General features: G+C 46.9%; 1 protein-coding gene across 1 annotated transcript in view; it reads right to left on the bottom strand.

Moving 5' to 3' along the window:
- Positions 1 to 17,530, bottom strand: part of TAP2 (transporter 2, ATP binding cassette subfamily B member) — a 130,903-nt gene that overhangs the window by 76,319 nt on the left and 37,054 nt on the right. The window contains exon 4 of the mRNA XM_069241929.1: positions 1,160 to 1,290. Coding sequence (XP_069098030.1) covers positions 1,160 to 1,290 — 131 coding nt within the window. The remainder of the gene's footprint in view (positions 1 to 1,159; positions 1,291 to 17,530) is intronic.

Raw genomic sequence — 17,530 nt, 5'->3', positions numbered from 1 at the left:
CACATTTGTTGAATTTGCCAATGCTTGTTTGAGGTTGAGTGAGATGCTCTCATTTACTGTAACTTTTCTGTAACTTGCAAAAATCTATATCTCCAGAACTCTCCTGTGGATCTTTCTCGTTGTGGTGTCAGGTCACATCTGAAAAACTGAGGGCAGAAAATAAAAATAACCAACTCCCTGTCAAACACATTATTGTTAAACCAAAGAGAAAATACTTCAACCTGTACACAAACCATTGGCCACGCTGCTGTACAACAGAAACATCTTCTACCCCCTCAAATCAGATGATACCCAGCTCTACAAGAAGGTCACCTCAACAAGTGACATCTAATATGTAACTTATACACTAACACCACCACCTTAAACTTGACCCTCTCAAAACTGAATTTCTACTGATTTTGCCCCCAAATTTCACCATCAAGTACAACCATGGCAAAACAATATGACCATTCAAGAGCGCAAGTGGCGATCCTATCCTGTGGCTTTGTTCTAGCCTTGAAGTTCACATAAATGCTGTAGCAAAATCAGGGTAATATCAGCTGAAACGTCGAAGACCCTCTAAGAATACTAAACCCTTCATGCCACAGGAAGGTATCAAACAAGTCATGCAAGCTCTAATTCTGTCAAGACTGTACTACGACAACTCACTACTCTGTGCTATTCCCAAGATCCACTTAGCACATCTTAAAGCAAGAGAAGATTTGACCACAAAGTCCCAATGCTGATCTCACGTAACTGTTTACCAAAAGAATCCAGGAATCAGTTCAAACTAACCTGCATCTCATACAAAGCCATCCATAGGAAGAGCCCTAAATACCTGCCCAATAGTAAAGGTCCCAGACAGACAAACACCTGTGAGGAGCTCGGCTACACTCCTGCTTTAACTCTAGCCTTAATGACGAGAAAAGTCATGAATGTACTAAAGATCTGGAACTCCATACCCCCTCAATCAGAACGACATCTGCATATGGAACCTTCAAGGGGGAGCAGAAAAGCCTTCCTGCTCTGGATGAGCAGATAATGAATACTGTGCAGGATTCAATGACCAGATAAAATAGGGGCATCTGGGGTAACCCAGACCTAGGGACCTCAACAAGCGGCAGAGTGGGGACAGAGTTATTGGGAATGAGTGTATTTAAAAAGCTACTTAAAGTGTTACCTGTTTTGGTGGACTCAAAGAAACCAATTTCCTGCCGCACAAGAGCCTGGAAGAGCAGGACACGGAGGCGGCGGGTGAGGCTGGCCATGGTGAACATGAAGAGTCCTCCTCTGCACCCGGCGGACAGCGAGCTGTGGGGAAGAAGAGATGGAGGCTTGAATAGAACAAACTCAGAGGTAGTCACCTGTGGGTGTGGTGAACACAAACACAACGCTTGTAAGAGAAGAATAAAACATGAGAATACCCCATGCCAGCAGTTCTTAACTTTATGACTTCTGTGGACCCCCCACTGAATCATTACTGGAATCTAGAGAACCCCACTGAATCATTACTAGAATCCAGAGAACCCCACTGAATCATTACTGGAATCTAGAGAACCCCGCTGAATCATTACTTGAGTGCAGTGAGCCCCACTGAATCATTACTGGAGTCTAGAGAACCCCACTGAGTCATTACTGGAGTCTAGTGAACCCCCCCTGAATCATTCCTGGAGTCTAGAGAACCCCACTGAATCATTACTGGAATCTAGTGAGCCCCACTGAATCATTACTGGAGTACAGTGAGCCCGCCTGAATCATTACTGGAATTGAGGGACCCCACTGAATCATTACTGGAATTGAGGGACCCCACTGAATCATTACTGGAGTCTAGAGAGCCCCACTGAATCATTACTGGAGTCTAGAGAACCCCAGTGAATCATTACTGGAATCCAGAAAACCCCACTGAGTCATTACTGGAATCTAGAGAACCCCACTGAATCATTACTGGAGTCTAGAGAACCCCACTGAATCATTACTGGAGTCTAGAGAACCCCACTGAATCATTATTGGAATCTAGTGAACCCCACTAGGTCATTATTGAAAGCCAGGGACCCCAAGTCCAAGCAATTTCTATGAAATGATCCTCAAAACAACACACAAAATACAAAAACAAGTCAACAACAAACAAATGCTTCAATATTGAAATATTATGTTTATTTCACAATCAAGTATAAACTAAGTTTTTACATTTTCAATGTTTCTTTTTTTATTTGTATACAGTTTGTTAATTTTAATTAATTAATTTTACCATTATTTAATTATGTAAAACAGCTGCGGACCCCGAGAAGTTCGCTTCTTGCCTTCCTGCCCTGTGAAGCTGTATTCTTTCTCACCTGCACCTTGCATTCCTTCAGTTTGAGGGTTTTTGAACTTGTTTTCTTTCTTTGCATTTACCTTTCCACTGAGATGATGCTGCCCTGATCGAAAGGCAAACTTGGACGATGGACTTGAATGCACTTGATGCATTCTCAGTGGATGAGATTAATTTAAGGGTCCCATCCATCACTTGTTTGTATTCTTCGGTGAGGTGCGCTCAGTGCGACAGGTATGTGCAGGCGCGGGGTCTGTGCTCAGTGTGCCTCTGGACGCTGCGGCCCACTGATATGCCCCGAATAGGGCCTAACCCGTCCTGGGGTGCTTGTGTTTGGGTTTAGAAGGACCTGGCCTGGGAGGCTGGCGCTGGACTGTTCCTTCTGCGGCAGGACCAAGGCGGATTGCATATGGTTGGTTCCTGTCAGAGGTAGCAGGGTGGGCAAAATTATGATAGAGCCCAGAGTGATTATTAGTGGCTGAGAATAATTCAAGCATTCATGCATTGCGCCACTTTGTAAATATGCGCAGGGATTTTGGTCTTGTTGGGCCACATTAGCGTAAAAACAATCACGTTAATGTGGCGCAAGGAGGCGCTAGGGGCTCTTAAAAATGCCCCTTGGTGTATGCTGGAAATGGCCCTTTTTGCAGGGTTATCCCCAAACTTTTTTAAGGTCTGGTTTTGCCGGTTTATTGTCTCTGCACACTTTACTGCTGCTAATCAGTGCTAAAGTGCACGTGTTCTCTGTGTAAATTGTACTGTTGATTGGTTTATCCATAATTGGCATATTTGATTTACTAGTAAGGCCCTAGTAAAGTGCGCTAGAGGTGCCCAGGGCCTGTACATCAAATGCTACTAGTGGGCCTGCAGCACTGGTTGTGCCACCCACATTGGTAGCCCTGTAAACATGGCTCAGACCTGCCACTGCAGAGTCTGTGTTTCAAGTTGTAAACTGCCAATTCGACTTGCCAAGTGTCCCCTCCTGCCAGGCAAAAACCTTCCCTTTTACTAGATGTAAGGCACCACTAAGGTAGGTCCTAGGTAGCCCCATGGACAGGGTGCAGTCAATGTTTAAGGTAGGACATATACTAGTGTTTTATATGTCCTAACAGTGAAATACTGCCAAATTCGTTTTTTACTGTGCAAGGCCTATCTCTCTCATAGGTTGACATGGGGGATGCCTTTAAATAACTTTAAAGCACAGATTTCCTTTGAGGGCAGATAGAAATTTGGAGTTTAGTGTCTCTGAACTCACAATTTAAAAATACATCTTTTATTGAAGTTGGTTTCTGGATTGTGTTTGAAAATGTCATTTTTAGAAAGTAGGCATTTTATTGCTTAAACCATTCTGTGACCCTGCCTGTTTGTGGATTCCCCGTCTGGGTCAGTCTGACAGTTGACCTGTTCACACCTCTCCTCTAGACAGTGACACAAAGGGAGGCATATCTTGATGACCCATCTGAGCCAGAGGGGAGGGAGGAGTTGTCATTCACACCTGAAAGGACTGTGCCTGCCCTCACACAATGCAGTCTCCAACCCCCTGGTGTGCGTCTGGGGCCTGGCCTGGACAAGGAAGGATATTGCAAACACTTGGGACTTTGCTTTGAAGTTTGCCAACTTCAAAGGCAGAAGAGGGTATAAAAAGAAGACCCAAAACCCCAGACTGTTATAATCTTTCTGGAATCAAGGAACCTCTGCCCAGGTGAAGAGCTGAGGAGCTGGAGGAGGAGTACTGTCCCTTTGCTGTGTTGCTTTCCTAGACTGGCCTGCAGTTGCTACCTCTGCCTGAAAAGAGTGCAAAGGGTGAACTTTGCTGTGTGACCTGCTTGAGAAGGTTCTCCAAGGGCTAGGAGTAGAGCTTGCCTCCTGTTGGAAGTCTCAGGAACACCAAAGGCTTCAGTTTCCTCGACCTGCAGCACTGGGAACTGTGTGTTATGCGCTGTTCAAGAGAAGAAACCACTGTGACGCCATCAACGAAGCCACTGGCCTGCACCGTGACACGCTGATGCCGCACAGAGCCGCACTGCCCCGCTTCGCACTGCGACCCTGGTCTCACCGACACGTCATCTGACAACTTCACCGAGCCGCTGCTCGCACCGCTACCTGTGGGCCCCGCACTCCGGCATCGTGGCCTGTGGACACCGTTTGTGATGGTCACAAAGCACTGTCCCATCCCGCAGTGCTGGCTTGGGCCTACCAATGACAGCGCTTCAGCAACTACGACAATGCTGCCTGCACCGTGACCTGTGGACACTGTACGTCGCACCGCCCAGCTTCACACCACAGCCCTGGTCTCACCGACGCCGTTGGTTGCCGTCACAGAGCCGCTGCCTACACCGTGACCTGTGGGCACCCCACGTCCCTGGTTTGTAGTGAGTACCAAGGGGTACTTACACTCTGCACCAGGTCCAGGTATCCCTTATTAGTGTAGAAGAGGTGTCTAGCAGCTTAGGCTGATAGAAGGGAGCTATAGCAGAGCAGCTTAGGCTGAACTAGGAGACATGTAAAGCTCCTACCATACCACTGGTGTCATATGCACAATATCATAAGAAAACACAATACACAGATATACTAAAAATAAAGGTACTTTATTTTTATGACAATATGCCAAAAGTATCTCAGTGAGTACCCTCAGTATGAGGATAGCAAATATACACAAGATATATGTACACAATACCAAAATTATGCAGTAATAGCAATAAATAGCAATGCAAGCAATGTACAGTCACAATAGATTGCAATGAGAGCACATAGGTATAGGGGCAACACAAGCCATATACTCTAGAAGTGGAATGCGAACCACGAATGGACCCCAAACCTATGTGAGCTTGTAGAGGGTCGCTGGGACTGTAAGAAAACAGTGAGGGTTAGAAAACTAGCCCACCCCAAGACCCTGAAAAGTGGGTGCAAAGTGCACCTAAGTTCCCCAAAGAACACAGAAGTAGTGATAGGGGAATTCTGCAAGGAAGACCAACACCAGCAATGCAACAACGATGGATTTCCGGACGAGAGTACCTGTGGAACAAGGGGACCAAGTCCAAAAGTCACGATCAAGTCGGGAGTGGGCAGATGCCCAGGAAATGCGAGCTGTGGGTGCAAAGAAGCTGCCACCGGATGGTAGAAGCTGTGGATTCTGCAAGAACGAAGAGGACCAGGAACTTACCCTTTGGAGGATGGATGTCCCACGTCGTGAAGAAGCTTGCAGAGGTGTTTCCATGCAGAAAGACCGCAAATAAGCCTTGCTAGCTGCAAGGGTCGCGGTTAGGTTTTTTGGATGCTGCTGTGGCCCACGAGGGACCAGGATGTCGCCAATTGCGTGAGGAGACAGAGGGGGCACCCAGCAAGACAAGGAGCCCACTCAGAAGCAAGCAGCACCCGCAGAAGTGCCGGAACAGGCACTACAAAGAAGAGTGAACCGGAGCTCACCCGAAGTCACAAAGAAAGGTCCCACGACGCCGGGGGACAACTCGGGAGGTCGTGCACTGCAGGTTAGAGTGTCGGGGACCCAGGCTTGGCTGTGTACAAAGGAAATCCTGGAAGAGTGCACAGGAGCCGGAGCAGCTGCAAATCACGCAGTACCCAGCAATGCAGTCTAGCGTGGGGAGGCAAGGACTTACCTCCACCAAACTTGGACTGAAGAGTCACTGGACTGTGGGAGTCACTTGGACAGAGTTGCTGAGTTCCAGGGACCTCGCTCGTCATGCTGAGAGGAGACCCAGAGGACCGGTGATGCAGGCTTTTGGTGCCTGCGGTTGCAGGGGGAAGATTCCGTCGACCCACAGGAGATTTCTTCAGAGCTTCTAGTGCAGAGAGGAGGCAGACTACCCCCACAGCATGCACCACCAGGAAAACAGTCGAGAAGGCGGCTGGATCATCGTTAGAAGGTCGCAGTAGTCGTCTTTGCTACTTTGTTGCAGTTTTGCAGGCTTCCGGAGCACTCAGCGGTCGATTCCTTGGCAGAAGGTGAAGAGAGAGATGCAGAGGAACTCTCATGAGCTCTTGCATTCGTTATCTAAAGAATTCCCCAAAGCAGAGACCCTAAATAGCCAGAAAAGTAGGTTTGGCTACTTAGGAAGGAGGATAGGCTAGCAACACAGGTAAGAGGCTATCAGAAGGAGTCTCTTACGTCACCTGCTGGCACTGGCCACTCAGAGCAGTCCAGTGTGCCAGCAGCACCTCTGTTTCCAAGATGGCAGAGGTCTGGAGCACACTGGAGGAGCTCTGGGCACCTCCCACTGGAGGTGCAGGTCAGGGGAGTGGTCACTCCCCTTTCCTTTGTCCAGTTTCGCGCCAGAGCAGGGCTGGGGGATCCCTGAACCGGTGTAGACTGGCTTATGCAGAGATGGGCACCATCTGTGCCCATCAAAGCATTTCCAGAGGCTGGGGGAGGCTACTCCTCCCAGCCCTGACACCTTTTTCCAAAGGGAGAGGGTGTAACACCCTCTCTCTGAGGAAGTCCTTTGTTCTGCCTTCCTGGGCCAAGCCTGGCTGGACCCCATGAGGGCAGAAACCTGTCTGAGGGGTTGGCAGCAGCAGCAGCTGCAGTGAAACCCCGGGAAAGGCATTTTGGCAGTACTCGGGTCAGTGCTAGAGACTCGGGGGATCATGGAATTGTCTTCCCAGACAATTCCATGATCTTAGACATGTTACATGGCCATGTTCGGAGTTACCATTGTAACGCTATACATATGTAGTGACATATGTATAGTGCACGCGTGTAATGGTGTCCCCGCACTCACAAAGTCCGGGGAATTTGCCCTGAACAATGTGGGGGTACCTTGGCTAGTGCCAGGGTGCCCACACACTAAGTAACTTAGCACCCAACCTTTACCAGGTAAAGGTTAGACATATAGGTGACTTATAAGTTACTTAAGTGCAGTGGTAAATGGCTGTGAAATAACTTGGATGTTATTTCACTCAGGCTGCACTGGCAGGCCTGTGTAAGAATTGTCAGAGCTCCCTATGGGTGGCACAAGAAATGCTGCAGCCCATAGGGATCTCCTGGAACCCCAATACCCTGGGTACCTCAGTACCATATACTAGGGAATTATAAGGGTGTTACAGTATGCCAATGTGAATTTGCGAAATTGGTCACTACCCTGTTAGTGACAATTTGGAAAGAAATGAGAGAGCATAACCACTGAGGTTCTGGTTAGCAGAGCCTCAGTGAGACAGTTAGTCATCACACAGGGAACACATACAAGGCACATACTTATGAGCACTGGGGTCCTGGCTGGCAGGGTCCCAGTGACACATACAACTAAAACAACATATATACAGTGAAATATGGGGGTAACATGCCAGGCAAGATGGTACTTTCCTACAACGTCGCATTGTCAAGCTTCACACCACAGCCCTGATGCCATCCACGCCAGTGCTCCTGACTTCACCAGCCCGGAGTTTGATCCACAGAGTGTGTGATCTCAAGGGTCCGACGACTCCCCACTGACTCCAGAGCCGACACTGCGACGCCAGCGATACCGCTCTCCGGAGCTCACTACGAGGATCATGACGCCCTGCAAATCCAAGGTACTGTTTGTGGGTCTTCCAGACACTGTAGCTGGCCTGCGTCGCCGTGGCCGGCCTGAAATATTGGTTTTGTTGATCACGACGCCGTGATAGCCCCAGGTGGAGCTATAGACTTCAAGGAACTGTATTTTTAAGATAAATCTTACAAAATTCATATCTTTAGCACTGTATGTTAGATTTTTATCGTTTTGGTCTTGTTTTATATAGATAAATATTGGCTATTTTTCTAAAACTGGTGTGGTGTCCTTTAGTAGTGTTTTCACTGTGTTACTGTGTGTTATGTGCAAATGCTTTACACGTTGCTTCTGAGATAAGCCTGACTGTTCGTGCCAAGCTATCAAGGGGGTGAGCAGGGGTTATCTGAGCGGGTATCTCCCTTATCCTGACTAGAGTGAGGGTCCCTCCTTGGACAGGGTGCAAACCGACTGCCAACTAGAGACCCCATTTCTAACAGTGTACTTTTGGATGAAGTGTGGTACCTGTTTCAGAACTATGGGCCAGATGTATGTAGCTATTTTCTGTTTGCAAACGGCCTAATTCACAGAGTTACACCATTTGTGACCAGAAATTAACATTTTGGTATGTACCAATGCTATTTTGTGATTCAGTATTCTATTGATCGAACCACAAAATAGGTTTGCGAGTCGCTATTTGGAAGGGGGTGCCAAATAGCGAGTCGCAGTGGTATGTAAGATTGTTTTGTGAATGCAGTCGCAAAACAATTGCGGTTACCACCAACTTGAAGTTGGTGGTAACCTCTTCCCCTTTGTGAATAGAAGAGAAAGCATGTTTTCAGAGCAACTAGTGGTCCCACGGACCGCTGCCTACTCTGAAAAAATGAAAAGAAAACTTGTCATTTTTTTCTTTTAAATGCATCCCACTGTCCCTTAAGGAAAACGGGCTGGGTTCTTTAAAAAACTACTTTATTTAAAAAGCAGTCACAGGCATGGTGGTCTGCTGGCCCCAGAAGGCCACCATCCCTGTGAGTGTAGCCATTCCAAATGGGGTCGCAAATTATAAACTACCTCATGAATATTAATAAATTAGGTCATTTGCCACCCCATTGGAAATCACTAAATGTGTCTGACACACATTTGTACATTTAATTTCGCAAGTGTCTAATTGCAATTCACAATGAATTGTAATTAGAGACTTGCAAAATGAAATGGTCGTACATCTGGCCCTATGCTCCTCCTTAGGAGATTTTTCAGTGGCCTCCATTGAGTTCAAGGAAGCCTCCCGCTCAAGCATTAATAATCAGACGCATTGACTATGGAACTGCTCTAATAGTTGCATCTAATGAATCACTTCTCTCCAAACTGCAGGTAGACCAGAACCCCGCAGCCCTCCTGGTTAACAAACTGGCACCAGGTTCACCGTCGCGCCCTTCGCTTAGAGCTCTTCACTGGCTTCCCGTCAGGACAGAGCGCTGTTTAAGCTGCTCTGTTTGACTCACAAATCCCTGATCAGCAAAGGCCCTAGATACTTACAGGCGAAACTCACTTTTTATTGTCCAGATAGAAACTGAAGATCAAAAATAACCTTTTATTATGTCCACGCCATATCTGTACATCAAAATTCGGTGGTCGGCCTTTTCTCATCTTGCCCCTCACCATTGGAATAGGCTGCACCTGTACATCTGTTCACGCACTGATTTCACAGGTTTTAAAAACAATCCCAAAACTTGGTTATTCTGATTTGTTGCATTCCCACTTTACTTCTGCTATAGCGCCGAGATGCCCTTTCAAGGGCGAGTCACTACCAACATATCAAACACTGATTAACATAACATTCTCATTCTTTTACATTTTTCTAAATCTGAAGGGAAGCGCTGACCAGGCCAAGTCCACTTCATGTGCGTGAAATGCGCTCCATTGCAGTCAGTCTTAACTTTTGACTTTGCCTCAGGCTCCCGCAACCAGATGTCCGAGGTTGGTGCTTTTATGTTTTAGGTGCTCTTTTGATCCTTAAATTTTGAAACTTCATAAATCTGGTTCTACTTACTGAATTTTTGTGTAAAATCTTTTATTGAAATGTACTCTATTTTTTTTAATTGGTTTGGGATTTTTATTGTGTTGGTATTTCACTTTATTACTGCTTGTGTACTGCATAAATTCTTTACACGTTGCCTTTAAGTTTAGTCTGTCTGTTTTTTGTGCCAAGCGACCCAGGGTTAAGCACAGGTTAATTTAGTGACTTTTTGTGGTCCATCTTCTAAGGCACTGTGGCTGTTGCTTGACCTGGGCTCACACCCCTCTCATCAAACAACCCAATTTCTGACAATTAGTAAGTAGAACATAAAACTTTAGATGTACTAACAATAAAAACCTGTTTCACTTTGGAAAATAGCCCCATTGGTGAGCAGAGGGTGCCAGTCGGCCAACTTAGCTGTGCTAACGTCTGAATTGTACAGTTGATTTTGATATCTCAAGGTATCCACTTAATTGTTGCATTAAATCTGACTTGATGCCCATGTCAAATTTGATGTAACTTTTGAGTATAAGCAACGTTTGGAAAGTTGCCACTCTGTTGCCCAAGTTTTCTGGTGGCCTTTCACAGATGCTGGCCAGAAGACAGATGTCTGCTCTCATAGGAAAAGTGTGAATGACTTCCAGGAGCAGGAACACTCAAGGCCTGCCGGTCTTACCTCTTCCTGGCAGGAAGCCACAGAGGGTGAGCCCAAAAGTCGCACTTCAAAGGGGAAGCTACCTTTGGAAAGATAATAGTGGACACCCTAGAGAGAGGTTGCTCGTTTGTTCTGGTAGACCGGTTGGCGTTGAGAGAGAGGGGAGAACAGTTGCCAAACCTTTCTTTCCCAGGGCATGTAGCAGTCAGGCAGTCGCACCTCTAGGACGGTCTGCCAAGCTCCACACATCGACAGAAGGGTTCATCCATCCTCGGAGTGGGCAGAATAGTGCACTCTGGGATAGCTAGATGCCACGCACTGCAGGAACTCATCATCCGGCAGGAAGGTATCTCGTAGCATATTGGCTAGTAAGCGGTTCATCCCCGGAGGGCACTTTTGGGCATTAATATGACAACCCTGGCACCCAGACCACAGATGATGTCTGGACGGAAGAAGGACTGCCGTTGTGTTTCCTAGGCCTGGCAAGAGAGGCTGCACCAACCTCTGAATGGCACCTACTGATCTTTGGGCTAACAAGGCAGGGATTGTAACTGTGGTGTCAGTTTGCTGACTTTCTGTTACAGCAGCAGTGCTAGAAAAGCTAAAGAAGCCCACCTTGGCTAGTCAGTCGGCCCAATCGATTGACTGACCGGCAACGTGCAGCCTGGGAGACCAAGCCCCGATGTACAAAAGTTGCACCCGAGTGTGCAGGACCTGCGAAAGTCGTCAGAGAGCAGTTTGGTTGCCCAAGACAGACACTAGCTAGCCAAAGGGAACCACTGGTTTTTGCTATGATCAGAGACCAGTAGTCCAATGGCAACTACACTTTTGCTGGACAAAAAAGTACTTTGAGGGACATCAACTCCTGAGGCCAAAGTCGGCCCACCTGGACCATGGACAGAAAAGTAGTTCCAGGAAGTCACCTGTCGACCGCACAGCATCCTCAACATCCTAGAGCAAGTTTAGCATCATGTATCCCTTGCATCAGGGCCACTCCATTTATGCCTAAGGCGGTTCACCCATGGAGCTTGGTACTGGACCGGAGACTACTTTGGCAACAAGGTAACTGTCCTACATTTCCTCACTGACCCTCTTAATCTCCTCCCTGCTGGAGTTGGTCGCCCAAATTGAGCTGGAATAGTCAAACACAACTTTACAAAAGTTGGACAAAGGTTCCAAACTTTGCTGTTACCAATGTTTGTTGGATTTCTCCTGGGATTTACCTTTTAATTAAAACTCTATATCTTCAAGCACTCAGGCTGATTTTGTTCATTTTGGTGTCAACACATTCATAAAAATAAGATTTATGTGTATAAATTGGTGTTGGATTTGTTTCATGTTGTGTGACTTTCTTATTTCATTGTTTTGTTTCTTCTAAGCATTTCTTTCTTTGTCGAAGCCAGACTGCTCAAAGCCACCAGGGTTAAGCTAAGGTTTTACAAATGAGGCTGACCGGCTCCAAGATGGAATAGTGAGTGTATTCCACTGTGAGGGCACACAACCACGCCATATAAGACACCACTTTCCTCACAGCCACCAAGTGTCGGACAAGGGGGTGGGAGGCCCACATAGGAGAAGGATCTATGTTCATCTGAACTGAGCTTTAGACAACTGTCAGCCATCCAGGCAGCCACAGTGAACAGGCATGGAACTTGAAGATATTATCAGGAGTGCAAAGTGAGAATTCAAAGTCTGCAGACTGGCCACGAAGGCACTGAAGTGGGAAATACTCAATCACGAGCTTTGAGATACCCTCCAGTTAAGTGTCCTTTACAGAGAACGCGAATGTGGAAGGACCTGACCTACAGGTTGCCACATTTACAAACTGGCACAATGGGTCCATTGCGCCAGTTTGTAAAGCCTTGCACCACATTTTATCTGCGCCAAGTATAATGTATACAAGGTAGGCATTCCCCATTAGAAGCCATGCAGATCTGGTGCAGTGAAATCTACAAGATTTCACTGCGTCGTTCTGCGCCTTAACTGTGTCACTTTGTTAACGCCTGCTCGGAGCAGGCGTAAACTGACGCTGGGCTTTTTTGAATGGGGGCCTCCTGGCACTGCTGGAGTAGCATCATTTTTTACGCTAGTCCAGCAATGTGTCATTTTAGCGCCACAGATGCATGCATGGATTCCTCTAGGTCTCTAGTTTAAAAAAATGCACAGGTTTTGGTAGGTTTCCCTAGGTGCCGGCTGAGCTAGAGTCCAAAATCTACAGGTAGGCACTTTGCAAAAAACACCTCTGTTTTCTGTCAAAAAATGGGATGTGTCCACGTTGTGTTTTGGGGCATTTCCTGTCGCGGGCGCTAGGCCTACCCACACAAGTGAGGTATCAATTTTATCGGGAGACTTGGGGGAACGCTGGGTGGAAGGAAATTTGTAGCTCCTCTCCGATTCCAGAACTTTCTGTCACCGAAATGTGAGGAAAACTTATTTTTTTAGCCAAATGTTGAGGTTTGCAAAGGATTCTGGGTAACAGAACCTGGTCAGAGCCCCACAAGTCACCCCATCTTGGATTCCCCTAGGTCTCTAGTTTTCTGTCAAAAAATGTGATGTGTCCACGTTGTGTTTTGGGGCATTTCCTGTTGCGGGCGCTAGGCCTACCCACACAAGTGAGGTATCATTTTTATCGGGAGACTTGGGGGAACATAGAATAGCAAAACAAGTGTTATTGCCCCTTGTCTTTCTCTACATTGTTTCCTTCCAAATATAAGAGAGTGTGTAAGAAAGAAGTCTATTTGAGAAATGCCCTGTAATTCACATGCTAGTATGGGCACCCAGGAACTCAGAGATGTGCAAATAACCACTGCTCCTCAACACCTTATCTTGTGCCCATTTTGGAAATACAAAGGTTATCTTGATAGCTATTTTTCACTCTTTATATTTCAGCAAATGAATTGCTGTATACCCGGTATAGAATGAAAACCCACTGCAGGGTGCAGCTCATTTATTGGCTCTGGGTACCTAGAGTTCTTGATGAACCTACAAGCCCTATATATCCCGCAACCAAAAGAGTCCAGCAGACGTAACAGTATATTGCTTTCAAAAATCTGACATTGCAGGAAAAAGTTACTGAGTGAAACATAGAGAACAACTTCAGTTTTTTTCACCTCAATTTCAATATTTTATTTTTAGTTGTTATTTTCCGTAGGAAACCCTTGTAGGATCTACACAAATTACCCCTTGCTGAATTCAGAATTTTGTCTACTTTTCAGAAATGTTTAGGTTTCTGGGATCCAGCATTGGTTTCATGCCCATTTCTGTCAATGACTGGAAGGAGGCTGAAAGCACATAAAAAAGCTTCACAATGGAGTATGTCCCAGTAAAATGCCAAATTTGTGTTGAAAAATTGGGTTTTCTGATTCAAGTCTGCCTGTTCCTGGAAGCTGGGAAGCTGGTGATTTTAGCACCGCAAACCCTTTGTTGATGCCATTTTCAGGGAAAAAAACACAAGCCTTCTTCTGCAGTCCCTTTTTGCCATTTTTTTTATAAAAACGAAATTTTCACTGTGTTTTGGCTAATTTCTTGGCCTCCTTCAGGGGAACCCACAAAGTCTGGGTACCTCTAGAATCCCTAGGATGTTGGAAAAAAGGGGGCAAATTTGGCTTGGCTAGCTTATGTAGCTTATGTTGAGAAAAAGTTATGAGGGCCTAAACGCGAACTTCCCCAAATAGCCCAAAAAAAGGCCTGGCAGCGAAGGGGTTAAAGGTTTTGCAGCTTTTGCTGCTGGTGGGGAGGGTGAGGCTTCTCTGCCCTAACGGAGGACCAACCCCTGGCCTGGTAAGCAGCGAAATACGGTCTAGAGCAGAGATCTTCAATCTGTGGAGTGCGAACCCCGGGGGGGGGGGGTTTGTAGCCCTGGGCAGGGGGGCGAGCATTCCCCCACCCTCACTTTGTCCCATCTTTAAAATACTTCAGCTGAACTTTGATTCAGTGAGTCTCCTGAGCTGTGAAACGAGACTGCACAGACAGCTAAAGACACCTTCGTGCCAGGCCGCCTGCTTTCTGAATGAAATGTGCTACGAGTCATTCTGCACTTGTAAAGGATGCTTTGGAGCCGGTGCTGGCTTTAATTGACCTACTCAAAAGCTTTGTGATGATAAACATATATTAGTTTTGAGTGGTAATGGAAAGAGTGAACAACTGTGCTATGAAGTGTGCGCTTTTACTTGTAATTGTAATTACATAGCGCTTACTTAACCTGGTGCTGTGGAAGGGACAGCTATTAAAAACAAGCACTTGCAATGCAATAGATCTCACATTTGCAAGAGTTAGAGGTATTGGCGTTGTAAATGCATAATTGGACTTTTCTTGCCACATAAATTGGTCAGCTCTGCCTCATAATTTGGTTTTTTCCTGCCACATAATTCCACTGGCCCAGCATTTAACTAAAGCACTTCCATTTACCTTCTTCCTCTCTCTGCAGCATAAAATGAAAATGTTGCCCTTTAGCATCCTGATTTAAATCCGCCCTGCTAATCCCAGTAGAACCCACTTTCGCCACTCTTTCATACTCGCGTTTTTCTGAACTCAGCCTGGGTTCTCAGTGCAGCAGCAGGTAAAGGCCCTGCTGATGGTGCCTGGAGCACACCTTGGGCGGGATTGTACACGTCACTTCATCAGGATTCAAAGTGAATCCTGGTGTTTCACAGATACTTAGTTGTGAAAAAGAAGTGTAATACAGTCATGGGGTCTCGTAGAATTCACTGGAAGTGTTGATTCCTTGGCTTTCCAGGCACTGGAGAATGTTAATTATAGAGCCACAAAAGTGCCACGTTTCCTGCAACACTGAGACACTTGTCTTCGCAGCACCCGGGGTTCATTCATAGTTTATTCGCTGCTCGGCTGCTTTTAAGTATATAACAACCTCCTGCGTCCTGCATCTGGGGGGGGTTTCCCTCTTTCTCAGGGGTAAGAATCCCGCAGGATCTGCAGGGGGGGAAGTGAGGGGGCTTTCACCCTCCCGCGCGCGCTGATGCTCCCCATGAGACCTCAGTCACCGCACAGCTGTCTGCTAATCCCTTCTAAAAGCGCCTAGTATTGAGCCTTTATTTTCAGTAACACTGCGCCGTGATCTGGGTGCAGAGGCGACTGTCCAGTCTTTCCAGCACTCAAACCTTCATCTGAAAGTGAGTTTTAAAAACCGCATCTGATCGCTACTTACGCCATTAGCAGCGGCTACGCTGAGGGTGGCGCTACTATTCAAAGGCACTACCGGTGTTTCCTTCATGGCGCTTTGACGTTTCATCATAATATAGCGCTTATATGCGAGCAGTTTCCATCTATGACCCAAGCGCTTTCCTTCAAATCGGTGAATTACGCGGACACAGTACTGTGTATCACAACTGCATTGTGTGAAAAATCTAATTAAAACGTGAACATAGGATTGTCCTTCATCTGAGTTACACAAAGGTGTGGGCGCCTTTCAAGCACATCTTTGAGATGACACCGCCTGCTCTGCTAATGCTGACAACACTTTCATTCCAACAACAGACGCAGGCTGCGGTCTGTGTTTCACTGTGGGAAGGAAATCTAGATCCGCCCGTCCCCCCCATCGAGTAGGCGCTGCATGCAATTGTATAGCGCCACGGAGCGCGACGGGGAGAGAGAAAGAAAAGTAGTGCCCGCACTAAAGCACATGGCAACGGTGCACTAATCCATGTGACAGGGCCAGTCTGCAAGGTGTATCAAAAGGAAAGCATCTACCAATCACATCAAGGGGTTTCTGCAGGGCAAGCCCAAGAACCAATGAAGCTGATGGGCGGGAGGTGGGCGTGGCAGAACCCCACAAATACATCACAGCAGCTGCTGTGCTCGGCCCAAAAATTGTATTTCAGGTGCTCTGCCATTACTTAAATCTACATTTTGGAAGCACCGTTTTATACGAAACCTTTTTTTGGAGTGGCCTTACGCTGTGTGTAATAAAAGTATAAAATAATGACTTACAGTTTCACAGTGTTTTCTGTCACAAGCGGTGACCTCGTGGCACTACAGATACACACGTCACTATTCTCCACGGCACCAAACAAGATTTAATTCTGTGGTTCTCCGGTTACACACAGACCTCTGCAGTGCATTCACTAAGAGGTTTCACAATGTACTACAGTGCATCTCACCCGGAGTAACATCTTTCTTTTATTTATTTTTCATTTGAGCTGCTCTTATTTTATGTGTAGCTGCCAGACGCTATACGACCTAAAAAAAACTTACAGAATATTTTGGGGCTTCTTTATGAGAGACTTGCATCACCAAAGCATCACTTTTTGACACTCCGGCCGCACAAGCCTGTCAATCATACCTATGACGCGACGCACAGCCACCCTGCGTGACTTTCCATGGCCTCACATATACGGCATAAGACAAATCAGCGCAAGACGCTGCGTTACCTTACTCTGCGTCAAGGATGAGTTGCCTCGGCGTTGTGGTGGGTATTCCCGCCCTGCTCCATCCGCTCTGCTCCGTCTCCTCAGGCAGAGGCTCCCAGCCTGCCCTGCGGCCAATGCTGATGCTGCTCAGAGCAGCGTCAGGAATGGCTGGGAGTGCCGAGCCAGGGCGCCTGTGCGGGCTCTCACCAGCCTGGCCACTGTTGCTACTGCGCTGGAAAGAGCACACTGAGTATGGGGGTTAACCCGGACTTCAGACAGCCGGCCAAACATACTTGCGCAGTGAGGGGGAGTGCTGAGCACTCCCCCTCCGTCCACGTCATGCCCGTGGTCTCACCTACTTTTATAGAAACAACACAATAAACAAAGTTTATAATGTTGTTTCTATAAAAGTTTTGCAGCTCCTGCTGCTGGCGGGGTGCTCCGCCCTAGCAGAGGAGCCGCCCCTGCACAGCAGGTGTGCGCAGAGCCGGAGATCTAACACTGGGACTTTGGTAAGGAACAGAACGTCCTCGAGCACTAGTCGGAGACACGAAGCAGCGTTCAGACACAGAGCCGTCGACTATCAAGCATCAGATGATAAAAAAATGAACAGAGCAGCTTCGGCTGAGCATTGTTAAACCTCCACCCCTTTAAGTGAGGGAGCAGCATCCAGCTAACAAAATGTCAAAATCTAGCTTCTGACAGATTATACAGTTTGAC

This window comes from Pleurodeles waltl, chromosome 6, assembly GCF_031143425.1.
Source record: "Pleurodeles waltl isolate 20211129_DDA chromosome 6, aPleWal1.hap1.20221129, whole genome shotgun sequence".
NCBI lineage: Eukaryota > Metazoa > Chordata > Amphibia > Caudata > Salamandridae > Pleurodeles > Pleurodeles waltl.
The sequence above is the reverse complement of the archived record's forward strand: the minus strand, read 5'-3'. Positions and strand labels throughout refer to the sequence as shown.